A 12,357-nucleotide genomic window follows, 5' to 3' on the forward strand; every position below is an offset into this window, starting at 1 on the left:
GTGTGTGTGTGTGTGTGTGTGTGTGTGTGTGTGTGTGTGTGTGTGTGTTGCAGGAAGTGAATGTATGCATGTCCGTGTGTCTGTGTAGCTTTTCTCTTTACTATTTGTGTGCTAATGGCGTCACGTGGCCATATTGTTGTGATGGATTTGAATTAGAGAGGTAAAATAATGTAGTAATGCTTGAAATATTGTATGTGTGCTCATTAATGTACCAACAAACAGAGTGGCTGGTGAAGAACATGTAGACCTATATCATTACTTTAAAGCTTTGGATCAAGAGAACTGTTTTTCAAAGATCACAGGGATGATTGTTTTTTGGCTTCCCGTGTCTTTTTTTAAATTTTTTTTTTATTTCATTGGTGATGCAGAACCCGAGTCACAAAAGGAAGTTATAGTTAGCCAGTAATGAAGTACATGGCCAACTCGAATACCTGAGCCAATAATAAGTTGCATTTCTACTAATTACGTTTTCAACTTTGGTATAAGTGAATACTATGCCTGCTGTGAATATGGAATTGAATTTATTTGAATTGAAAACACCGCAATAACTTCCAATATAATCCTGAAAGAAGTCGAGACAAGCCACCGAGACGTTTGAGAATACGATCTTGTGTCAGAAAGTAGAAACATGAAAATCCCGAGTGATTAGTACATTGTGTTACAGTTACGGTGTCATAGGATTATTAACGGCTTTCCTGAGATATGGCGGTGGAGGAGAGGAAGTGTTTAGTGGTGGGAGGGGGTGAGGGCGCTGTGAAGGACATAATTTCTTTGTGTATTTGATTTTAACCTATTTTTTTTGTTTTTTTCTCATGGTTCTAATTAAAGCTATCACTCTGCTTTATGTTGTCTTACCCTATCTAATGTGGCTGCTGTCTGTGAGTAGGAAATGTTTCGTGAATTAGTCATACGCTCATTACTCCCTAGCACAGAACTGTAACTTTAGATATATTGCTAACGTTTCTAGAACATGTATACGTAATATTGTTCGATATCTACATCTTTCGTTACTCATAGATATCACACCGGTACTTTGAAGTTGTGTGTGTGTGTGTGTGTGTGTGTGTGTGTGTGTGTGTGTGTGTGTGTGTGTGTGTGTGTGTGTGTGTGTGTGTGTGAGAGAGAGCGCGTCAAATCACAGTTCCAATCAGAGAGGTGTAGCGGGCAGCGCTGACCGTCGCCTCAAAGTTGATAACATTCTGGAGGGGTGGTGCAAGAGGCGGTGCAGTAGGTCTCCATAAATCCAGCACCTGTTGGAGACCAGACGCGGCGTAATGAAAGGTTTGCATCGTTTGTATTGTTAACAAGACCGGGGTAACATTTCTTCCTTCTATAATTTGCATATCAACGCGATAACACCGGCCCGGGTTTGTTTACTGATGTAGTCCCTCTGGTCGCTTTATAATTTATTGTTTTTATTTACCTGATTTTGAAGCGAGCCTTAAGTGTACAGTGTGGGTAAAAGTTGCGCTCTACACACAGGTGGCTTTCACTACACTTTTGGGGTAACTGTGACTGCTTCATCAGACCTCTGTTGTCTGTCTCCCTAATCACCTTCGTCTCTCTTCCTGTTTTCAGTTCTGTCACTTATATAGAATGGATTAACTTTGAAAAACACGATTTTTTTTTGTCTTGTATTGTATTCATGGATGTGCTGCACGTCTCATGAGAGATAAATACGTTACATCTTTCTTTTAATTAGATATGAGAACGCCGCAGGAAACTCAGGAAATAACGAAATTCTTATATTGAGTATTACAAGTAGTGTCTTCAGAATTCGAAATGCATTTTTTTTTTCAGTTTATAATGTAATTCTGGCTGATTTTCCATATACGGTGTTCTTTTGTTTATTTATTTGTTTTCACAAAAATTAGTGAAGAAATATTTCGCGGTGGCTTTGAACGAACTTCAGTACAGGGACGTGGTCTGCAAAACGCTGTACCTTCCTAGGACCAGGACGTGAACCCTTTCCATTGTACAGGACTTTGTATTGTTCAGTGTTGTGTCGTACTGTATATGGTGTGATGGACTCGTGTGACACCTGGGCAAGGATTCTTGAGGGCACTTTCTTTCAAAACTGAGATGTTGTACAGTCAGAAAGTCACACACAAAACGTTTTTTCATTCGTACTTATAAAGATGAAATATTACATGATACCATTTTATAATGTAACGCGTCCAGTGGGTAATTATTTGCTATTGCTTCTCCATACGCGGCGCAGTTGTTCTTCTCTGGCACATGCACAACTTTCCCAGGTAACGAGGCGGGACATCAGGTAGGTTAGCTTTTCATGCTGATAGTTTTTTAGTACATGTTTTGAATGTCAGATGAATTCTATTTAAACTTCATCCCTCTTCTTGTAACTTCCACCTTCTTGTTCTGTCGTTGTAAAAAGAAGATAATAAAGGGTTGGCTCACTATGATTCTTTAGACTAACGTTTTGAGTTAATTTCTAGTTGCGATATCTTTTCTTCCGCTGTAGGTAGCTATCCTGGCGGTAAAAAAAAAAATAAATAAATAAATAAATAAAAAAATAAAGTTGGTGGGGTAGGGCTGAAGCTCGTGATGGTGCTGGTGCTGGTAGTCCTGCAATAGTCACCCCTTCGTCGTGTACATACATTTTCTGTGAGGCAGTTGTCCAGTCGGGGTTTACCAGTTATTTAAGCCAGAGGAAGGTTCAGTCTGGCCAACTCCTACACCCCCTCACATCCCGCCCAAAAAGAAAAAAAAGACTATATACTGAACAACGGCATTTCTCGCAAAGAATAATAAGCCTTTTTTTTTTTTTACATACCATGTGGGCTTTTCACGGGAATTTATGGGCTAAAGGGGATACTTTTTAGGGTACCTCCTATCTTAAAGCCCACCCGCTAGGAAACCCTTGCCCCGAGTGAGGAAGCCCAACCTACACACAGACTGTGGACAGGATTCGAACCCGTGCGCTTGGAGACCTCTAGGATCCCAAAGCACGCATGGTTCCACTGTACCACGGCGGCTTTGACTGCTAATGGCAATGTAGCTCTTGCTATTTTGTTTGAGTCATTGTAGATAATTTTACGGACCAGAAAGGCTTGAAAGGGTCCAATCTACATGGTACTTAAGGTGACTATGGTGCTTTTTGTAATTATATTCTGAACATTACAACAGCCTTTTTATTAAACTTGCGGGAAAGCGATTGTAGTCAAAGGATTAACTCTTTACTACTGCTCGACAAATAGTTCAGTGTCAGTAGCAAGAAATGAGTGTCATAATTGATAACTTTGAAGTCATTAGTAAGGCTAGGGTATCTTCTTTTCTGACTTATAAGGCGAGTGAGTCATTAGATCTTCCAGTTAGTTCTGTCCTGACTTGATGAGGAGCGTCACGTGTATCTGTTCAGATGAATTTTATATAAACTCCATCCCTCTTCTTGTAGCTTCACCTTTCTCTACATACATCCGTTAGTCACGTGCGTCGGGAGGCGAGTAGGGTTGGAGCTTCTGTACGAGTAGCTCCTAAAATAAACAGTGACATAAATGAATTAAAAAAAAAATAAAATAAAAACTTAAGAGGGAGGAGTCTGAAGGTGAAGAGACTGTTACAGCTTCGAAAGTCGTGGTTGGTTAGTCGCTGACGACATGATTAGGGTAGAAACTCCATGTACCAACACTGGCACACGTTCTAAACATCGTAGACAATGTGAGGCGAGAGTTCATCATTATATGTCAACATAGTGCACGTCCCTCCTCGGAGACTGAAAACCAATGACAGAAACTCCTTTTAACAGTGATAGGTGTGGTGATGGTCGTCTAGGCGGGTTGGAGTATAAAGTCTGAGAGCAAGGTCACTACAGAGCTCGTCAGAGAGGATCACGTGAGGAGGGGCGCGGGTCCGGCCTCCTGCTAGCTAAACCTGGAGGAGAGAGGGTCGATGTGCACGTCTCCTGCAGTTGGGAAGTGCTGGTTGGGGTCCACTGCGCCACGGTCCTCTTCCGGGGTGTTGTAGCCTATGTCGATCACCTTCACGGGGTAAGTGAGTTGATTGCCGTTGTCCCACGAATAGATCTCCTGTAACAGTGAAGGGAGAGTGGTGAGCGGTGTCATCAAGTAGTATAATTTGGGTTTCAGTGGCCATGTTATATAGTTTTTGGATAAAATCTCTAGTAGAATCGGGTGAATTGAAATCGAACTTTAACAGAGGTTGCTTTAGACATGCAAGCAATTTTCGTCACTGTGGCCGAGTAACGATGTAACACACCCTCTAAAACCCATAGTAGGAAGGATGTGAGGACTTGCTGCTGTTTCCCTTCCTTTGTAATTTTCTGAAAAAGATGATGCTTGGATGAAATGGGAAGAAAGATTTGTGTGCGTGAGATGGAGTGGGCTATAAGTGAAGGAAATATGTCAGCTGTGGAAGCAAATAATCTTAACCACTTTTCAGTACAATGACGCGTTTCCATATTCATTCTGGTTACTATTTGGTGATTTTATACAGCTCCAGGAACTAATGTAAGGATAGAAATAATGAAGACTCTGGCCATTAATCTTTTGACCTCCATAAACCCTTCCTAATGTAAATAAAGTGGTCTAATCATACACAAATCTCAAGGTAAAATTTGATCCCAGTACTGAAGGGGTTTAAAGAACGGGCGTACTAATTGGTTTTTGGTAGCTGAAGGTGTGGTAATAAGCGTACTATGGATGAAGGTGTGTGAGTTCGGAAGTGTAGTGACAATGGTGGAAGTAGTACTCTATCGGGAAAGAGACAGGTTGCGTGTGATTTAATTAAGGGATCGAAAAGTACCAACCTATACTATACCCTACTCGTTTTAACCTTCATTCACCGGCTTTATTTCTTCCTCCTAACTATATCAGCAACACTTACCTATATTTCACAGCCTCATAATGTAGTAGTATAACTTCATCCATATTCTCTAAATCCCAGTGAAACACCACCAAGATGCTTTCCATTCATATCATCCTACAAACCTACTGTCCGGTCTTAACAACAATATATGCAGTAAATAAAAGCTACTGTGACATGCCCCATAATTTCATTCCGTCAGTCTCAGCTGATCTACACCATATTCTAAAATACTACTACACTGTACCCGGCTACTTTCGAAAGGCTTTACATTGTTGAAGTTACACAGGTTTTCAGGATTATTTTTTACAGTTCTACTTTTATAATGTGGAAAGAAAGAAAAAAAAAAAAAAACCCTGAGAACTAGTCAGTCACTTCTGCTACCTCTGAAAATGGTCGTGGTGTAGAGAGAGAGAGAGAGAGAGAGAGAGAGATAGAGACAAAACATGCGTGAAGCTACACTATTATTCTTCCAGCATTTGCTCAACCAAATCCTGTTTCCTACCTTGGTGTCAAAGTTGTAGCCGAGCATGGTGGTCATCCTGAAGGGGTTGTTGAAGGGCAGGTCCACATCTAGTAGCCTCTTGCGATACAGGTCAAAGGCAAATCTGGCGGGGAAGGATGATGATAAGGGATAAGGTGGCTGTTTCTAGTGTTATTTTTATGAAGGTTGCATGCATTAAATAATAAGTGTGGGACCAAACATTGAATATGAACAGTCTGGATTTGTATAGAAACATATAGAGCTGTATATAACAATGCTTTTACGAATTTTTGATGGAGGGAAGCTTGGGTTACCTTAAATCCCTGTTTGGGTAGAACTGTAGATAGCACGGGGGATTTGATTTTTATGTTTATAGAAAGAGCTTAATAAGAAAAGGAGGAGAGCTATGAATAGTTTTGTCTGAATCCAGGTTGCAGATGTTACATTAAGATGATCGGGAATGTGGCTGTTAGTTTTTTTGAGGAGCAAAGGACGAAAAATACTAATAATCTAATGTTTTTTTTTTCTTATGCAAGAGGAGAAGCTGGCCAAGGGCAGCAAGCAAAAAAAAAAAGCCCACTTGAATTGCCAGTTCCCTAAAAGATTAGTAGAGTTAACCAAAAGTTTGGGACAAATGTCTTGAAACTTCTCTCTTAAAAAGAAGTCAAGTCGTAGGAAAATGGAAATACATAAGCAGACAGGGAGTTCTGCATCCAGACTGTGAATATTTTGTAAAACGCCTGAGGTGTGTGAACTACACCATAGTTCAAATTCACGTATCTTTCAAAGCTTGGGTGCGACATTTTTTTTTTTATATAAACGGAGTAATTTAGAAAAAGTTTAAGTGAATGAACTTTTTTGGGATATAAGAAAGTGATGAAATAGAGTGAAGGGAAACATGTTTGTTGCTCTAGGAAATTATCCTTTGCAGGGAATGTATCTCAAAGTCGTATCTTTTTAATTTACATATGACTTATACCTTCTTCACAAAAGGTTTTCATATAATAAACAAGCGAGCAGAATTAATCTATCGCTCCAAATAAAAGAAAAATCAGTAAAACGTAAACTTTAGTGATGAATTTATTGCAAGTGTTTACATGGAGAAGCCCAGGCAAGTGTGTGTGTGTCTGTACGCTATGTATTTAATAACACGAATACCTGTCAGGTTACGCCAGGCGATAACGGAGTAGAGGGAAATATATATCACATAAGGTGAGTTTATAAAAATTCATCCCAGCAGGTGAGTATGTCTGCCTAAAGCGATGTGTTGGCCTACCTGTACATTCTACGTAATTACCTGCCCATCGAGTGTCAGCGCCAGGCAGGGCATCGGGCAGAGGCGTGTTGTGTTATCTGATTGGCCGCGGAACGAAGCACCGGTAATTGCAGCATTGTCGTGCCCGGTGGCGGGCGTGTGGCGGCTTGCTGTGCCGTGTACCGCCTCTTAATTAATGCTTTGTCTTTATTAACGAGACACCACATTTTTTTTTTTCGTTTTAGAGTAGAGGTGCGCTTTGTGATAGTCTTTTGTTTGTTGGACCAGGCACGGGAGGATGTAGAGGTTCAGACTCCTTATTGGTAGGTTTGTGCCTCCCCTTGACTCTTAATTTGTCTTCTGTGAATTACGAGACCTCCTTGTGGACCGCCCCCGTGCCTAGGATGAGGCGGCCCGGCTATTATTAGGCCTCGTGGAGGAATCGACCGCGGCCACTGGTTGTGATTCACGCAGGGGCCTCATCGTGCGGCGGGTCACGTGCGGCCTCTGGCGTGGACACTTCAGCACGACTTTCACGCGCAATTTCAGTTGTATTCTACTTGTAATAGATATATATATATATATCAAGGCTGCGTGATTTCCCCTCTCATTCGATTTGTTTATATATTTTTTTTTGACGTAGGCGTATTTTATTCATCCATTATGATTATTATATTTTATAGACTACACTGGTGGTTTAGAGGACAAAGTAAACCAGTTCCACTTAACCCTATTTGCGAGTTAACTTTCTCTCACCGTGCGCTCGGCCCATTCTTTTTAATTTAACCTCAAGCAGTCCCCAGCCCCGCACAGCCTCTCTCTCTCTCCCCCTCTTACCTGATCTTCGTGTCTCTCTCCGTGGCGCTGTCGATGGCGTACAGAACCCCGCACGTGATGAAGAGGTCACCGAACTTCTTGTGGCTCAGGGGAATGTTCCAACTGTACTCCACCTGCAAAAAGAGAGATAGGGAGTGTTAGTGTGTGTGTGTGTGTGTGTGTGTGTGTGTGTGTGTGTGTGTGTGTGTGTGTGTGTGTGTGTGTGTGTGTGTGTGTGTGTGTGTGTGTGTGTAGGGGAGGAGGATAACCTTGTGCCAGTGACATATTATGATAGTTTATGGGAAGTGGCTTGTCCGCTATCAATATTATCATTATAGGGAAGCCCACAAGGCTCGTCCGTATGTGCGTTGTGAACGTGTGTGTATTGTATCGACGGAGATGATTTGTGTGCGTTGCGTGGGACAGTTTAATTGCTTCATATTGTACCACGGCCAGAGAGAGAGAGAGAGAGAGAGAGAGAGAGAGAGAGAGAGAGAGAGTAATCGTAGTAGTAGTGAAGGACATCGTGTATTGCGTACCACACTTCACCAACCTTGAGGGACCAGGGATCAAGTTTCATCACCACTGTGTTGTTGTTCACTGGCAGCCCGTAGATCGCCCACAGCCCGTTATCGTCAGTGTTGAAGTCGATATAGTCCATGCTGACGCGGTACAGGAAATTCTGGCCTTCCGTCGCCACCTCGGGCACTGGCACGGAGGAGTTGGTGCCAGTTAGCAGGTTGAAGCGTATGATCTTCTGGTGGTCCTTTTGGTGGTAGTAGAAGGAGCCGTTGTACACCACGTGCGAGTTGCCCTGTTGGGGGGAAGATAAGAAAGGGCGTGAGTAAAGATTGTATTCTTAAACACATGCGCCGCATCTTCACTATTACTTTTAAAACACTCTGGATAAGGTTACACGGGTTTTCAAGAACGTTTTTACAGTTCTAGGGATAGATTAACAGGATTTTTACATTAATTATAGGAGAAACTCACTTGGGAACCTGACTAATCATTCTTGTGGCTTTTGAAAATAGTCGTGGTGAGGGAGCTTTGCGTTTCAGAGTACGGGCCGGTAGGTCGGTGAGTAGTGACACATTCTTACTTGGAAATAAATTTTTAACATGTACCTCAGCGAGTACATTGTATCACATCCCGGCCAATAGTGAGTTTAATTTCTATGAGTTGAAATGTCAGATCTCACTCGAGAATATCAATCTGAGAAGCAATTAATTCATTTGACAGCTTCATTAATTTTCCGCTCATGCTATGTAAAAACTATGATTTCCTGGTGTTCTGTTACTTTGATACGTATTTCTCGACTTCTGAATGAAATAATGCCAGCCAGTCCTTTTTTTTTTTTTTTTTTTTAGCCGGTGGGCGAGTGTTGGCAGATCAATGTGTGTGGGTATTGCCACTGAGGTAACAGGTGTGACCATTGTGTTTCCGGTGCTAATAAGAACCATGGACTCTTAATTAACTGGCAAGGTCACAGGTGCTCTTGATCTCCATGGTGTGTTTGTCACCGTTGTCTCAGTAACTAGAATGTGGTGCCGCGTGTCGCCTCAAGTGGTAGCCTGGGATACACGTTGCCACTCATCTTGCCACCCTGCCGCTGTGTATTGTATTCACGATTGCCTGCTGGTCACCCAGCCAGCCTTCCCTATTACTGAGAGAAAGTCAGAGCTCATAAACCGATCATCGGATAGGACTGAGACCACACCACACTCCACAATCCCACAAATTACATCCCGTACCTACTTGCTGCTAGGTGAGCAGGGGCTACACATTAAGAGGATCGCCCATTTGCCTCGTCGCGTCAGGGACTCAAACCTGGACCTTCTCGATTGTGAGCCGAGTGTGCTAACCACTACACTACTCGGTGTGTGTGTGTGTGTGTGTGTGTGTGTGTGTGTGTGTGTGTGTGTGTGTGTGTGTGTGTGTGTGTGTGTGTATTTACCTAGTTGTATTTACCTAGTTGCAGTTTTACAGGGCCTGGGCTTTACGCTCGTGTGGCCCCGTCTCCATATATACACTTATCCAATTGTGTGTGTGTGTGTGTGTGTGTGTGTTTTACCGTTACATCTTTTAAAGTAAGGATAGATAATAAGTTATGAAGGGTGATATGGAAGCTGAATCATAAGGTAGAATAGTTAAAGTTTTTACTACAAGCTGCAGCTTTACCAAGACAGAAAGACGGGGTAATGAAATACTCGATGGAAGATAAAACGAGTGTTCAAATATAGTTAGCAAGGTAGGTAAGCGTGAAGAATGATACTATAAGGCAGGTGTCATTTGGTACATCTCTCTCTCTCTCTCTCTCTCTCTCTCTCTCTCTCTCTCTCTCTCTCTCTCTCTCTCTCTCTCTCTCTCTCTCTCTCTCTCTCCACACACCTCGAGAGCCACGATAACTTTCCTCTCTGTTACACCAGCGAGACAAGCCCAGTAGGAGGCTCCCAGGTGAAAGAACAACGATATGACAGTTGAGGTGAGGATTTACATCCCGTTCGTGCAGCCTGTCGGGGAGTAATTGGATGGAGTGCCACAGTGCTGCGGGGAAAGGCTGAATGGATGTTATACACGTAACTGTGTGTGTGTGTGTGTGTGTGTGTGTGTGTGTGTGTGTAATTCACTGTTTGATCTGCTGCAGTCTCTGACGAGACAGCCAGACGTTACCCTACGGAACGAACTCAGAGCTCATTATTTCCGATCTTCGGATAGGCCTGAGACCAGGCACACACCACACACCGGGACAACAAAGTCACGACTCCTCGATTTACATCCCGTACCTACTTACTGCTAGGTGAACAGGGGCTACACGTCAAAGGAGACACACCCAAATATCTCCACCCGGCCGGGGAATCGAACCCCGGTCATCTGGCTTGTGAAGCCAGCGCTTTAACCACTGAGCTACCGGGTGTGTGTGTGTGTGTGTGTGTGTGTGTGTGTGTGTGTGTGTGTGTGTGTGTGTAGTCTGCCTTCGCATGGCGTGGCTGATAACCGTGACAAACTTGTAATATTCTTTCAAGGTAAATATTTTCTCGGAAATATTACACCTAGAGAGAGAGAGAGAGAGAGAGAGAGAGAGAGAGAGAGAGAGAGAGAGAGAGAGAGAGAGAGAGAGAGAGAGAAGAAAATAAGATAAAAGAATAACGACCATTCTCAGAAAAAGCTAGGTCGTCTTATGTTAGGCTAGACTTGGTTGTGTCAGGATAGTTTAAGTTAGAAAAATTTATGAATATTGAAAACTACATTGGATGAGGAATCATCGTGGGTGGAGTTTATGTAATAGAAAAGTAAGCCTCTGTTGGATAGAACTACCAATGAAATTCAAGCAAATCCTTTTCACTTTCAGTAGCCGTGGCAGGACATAAACTGTTAGACGCACTGAAGCTGCAGGAGACATTGGGTTTAGTCAGACTGCCCACCACTTGTTCATTAAGCACACGTTTCCATCATTCAAGTTCTTTGACAACACCGGACACGTCCAAACACAACAGTAAAGGAAAAAAAAGAGGCGTCACATTCACTCGCATTGTCTCTTTCTTCAGCTCTTCCATTGTGTTACTTGCTTCACCACTGCGAGGCTTCATGTGTTCCCGTGGCCTCCGTAAGCTTCACATTCACTCTCACCGCCTGTTTGCTCAGTGTTTGTAGTGCGTTATTTGCTTCAGTACTGCAAGGCTTCTTGTTCTCTGGCAGTCTTCAACTTGTTTTTATTCTGCGACTGATAATGAGAGTCTGATTCACTTTATTCTTCTTGAGTGACTCCAGATAAGACCAATGAGCAAAACTAAAAGTACAGGAACTGAGAAATTTGAACTACTCATCTTTTTCTTTTGTGGATAGTGTTTTTTCTTGTTCGAAATTCTAGCATAAACGCACACCTGATTTTTTACTGGTTGAGGGAGAGTAATGAAAGGGCTTCTGAAACGCTTCTGTGCTGCTGCCAGACTAATTTCAAAAGCCTTTAGTTGAAATTACATGATTTGTCTTTGATATTTTTTTTGTTTTTTACGTTCTTAGTGACAAATTAATAAGACCTCTACACTATTAACAGGCGAAAAACTCTTGAGAACTCGGTTGATCATCTCTGTGGCCCTTGAAAACAGTCTTGATGAGAGAGCAAAGGGATTCGCAATACGGATTTGGGTGTGCAGGGTTTGTCGCTTCAAGTTGGTTAGCATAGGCAAACCCTCCCACCCATTCTCTTTGTTCTGCTGTGTTAGTCCAGCACGTGTGGCAGGGAAGTACTCGTATCTTCCTCGTTGCTGCATTTAGGTCCTTAATCCGAAATGCTTTGCTCTCTCACCACGACTATCTTCTAAGGCCACAGAAGAAATTAGCCACATTTTCAAGAGTACTTCTCTCTTGATAATGTATAAATTTTGTTAACCTGTCATCAGAACCATAAAAAAGACGTTGAAAATCAGAGAACTTTATCTGTAGAACCTAGTGAATGTAGTGAAGGTGAGGCGCTGGAGTGTTTCAGAGTATGACGCTTAGTGTGAATGAGGAGCTGGTTAGGATGTGCGCTGCTTTGCTGTTCCTGCCAGGATATGAGCTTTGCAGGTAACAACGGTAGCCATGCGTGTGGGTGGATGGGTGGATAGGTCGGAGTATGTGATTCATTTACGTAGTTGCAGTATGTATGCGGGATTTCAGGTACGTAAGTGTGTGTTGTCGTATCTGTCTCCATCTCTTCCTTTATTCACTGTGCTTTTAAAACGGTGAATTTTAATTGCAAATATACTGAAACTTCCTTCTTCTCTATCTGTTTATTGTGGCTTATCCAGTTGTCAATAATAGAACATGTTTATAAAGTAAATCACTTCCTTATCTAATTTGTATTTCACAGGGGGTTACATTTTAGGGAATGACATACCGGCTGACTGAATTATTGGTTTTGTCGCTTCTATAACACTATCTTAGGGCGCCATGGTGGTGAGAAGTGATGGCTGGG

At 42.4% G+C, this 12,357-nt stretch overlaps 1 protein-coding gene across 1 annotated transcript in view; it reads right to left on the reverse strand.

The window, feature by feature from the left end:
• Nucleotides 1-166: 166 nt before the first annotated feature.
• LOC123504912 overlaps nucleotides 167-12,357 on the reverse strand; it is a 167,157-nt gene continuing 154,966 nt past the window's right edge. The window contains exons 13-16 of the mRNA XM_045255828.1: nucleotides 7,951-8,211; nucleotides 7,419-7,531; nucleotides 5,348-5,450; nucleotides 167-4,046 (exon numbers count right to left, since the gene is read on the reverse strand). Of these exons, the coding sequence (XP_045111763.1) occupies nucleotides 3,882-4,046; nucleotides 5,348-5,450; nucleotides 7,419-7,531; nucleotides 7,951-8,211 (642 nt within the window). The 3' untranslated portion in view covers nucleotides 167-3,881. The remainder of the gene's footprint in view (nucleotides 4,047-5,347; nucleotides 5,451-7,418; nucleotides 7,532-7,950; nucleotides 8,212-12,357) is intronic.

The sequence above is a fragment of the Portunus trituberculatus genome, chromosome 17 (assembly GCF_017591435.1).
Source record: "Portunus trituberculatus isolate SZX2019 chromosome 17, ASM1759143v1, whole genome shotgun sequence".
Lineage (NCBI taxonomy): Eukaryota > Metazoa > Arthropoda > Malacostraca > Decapoda > Portunidae > Portunus > Portunus trituberculatus.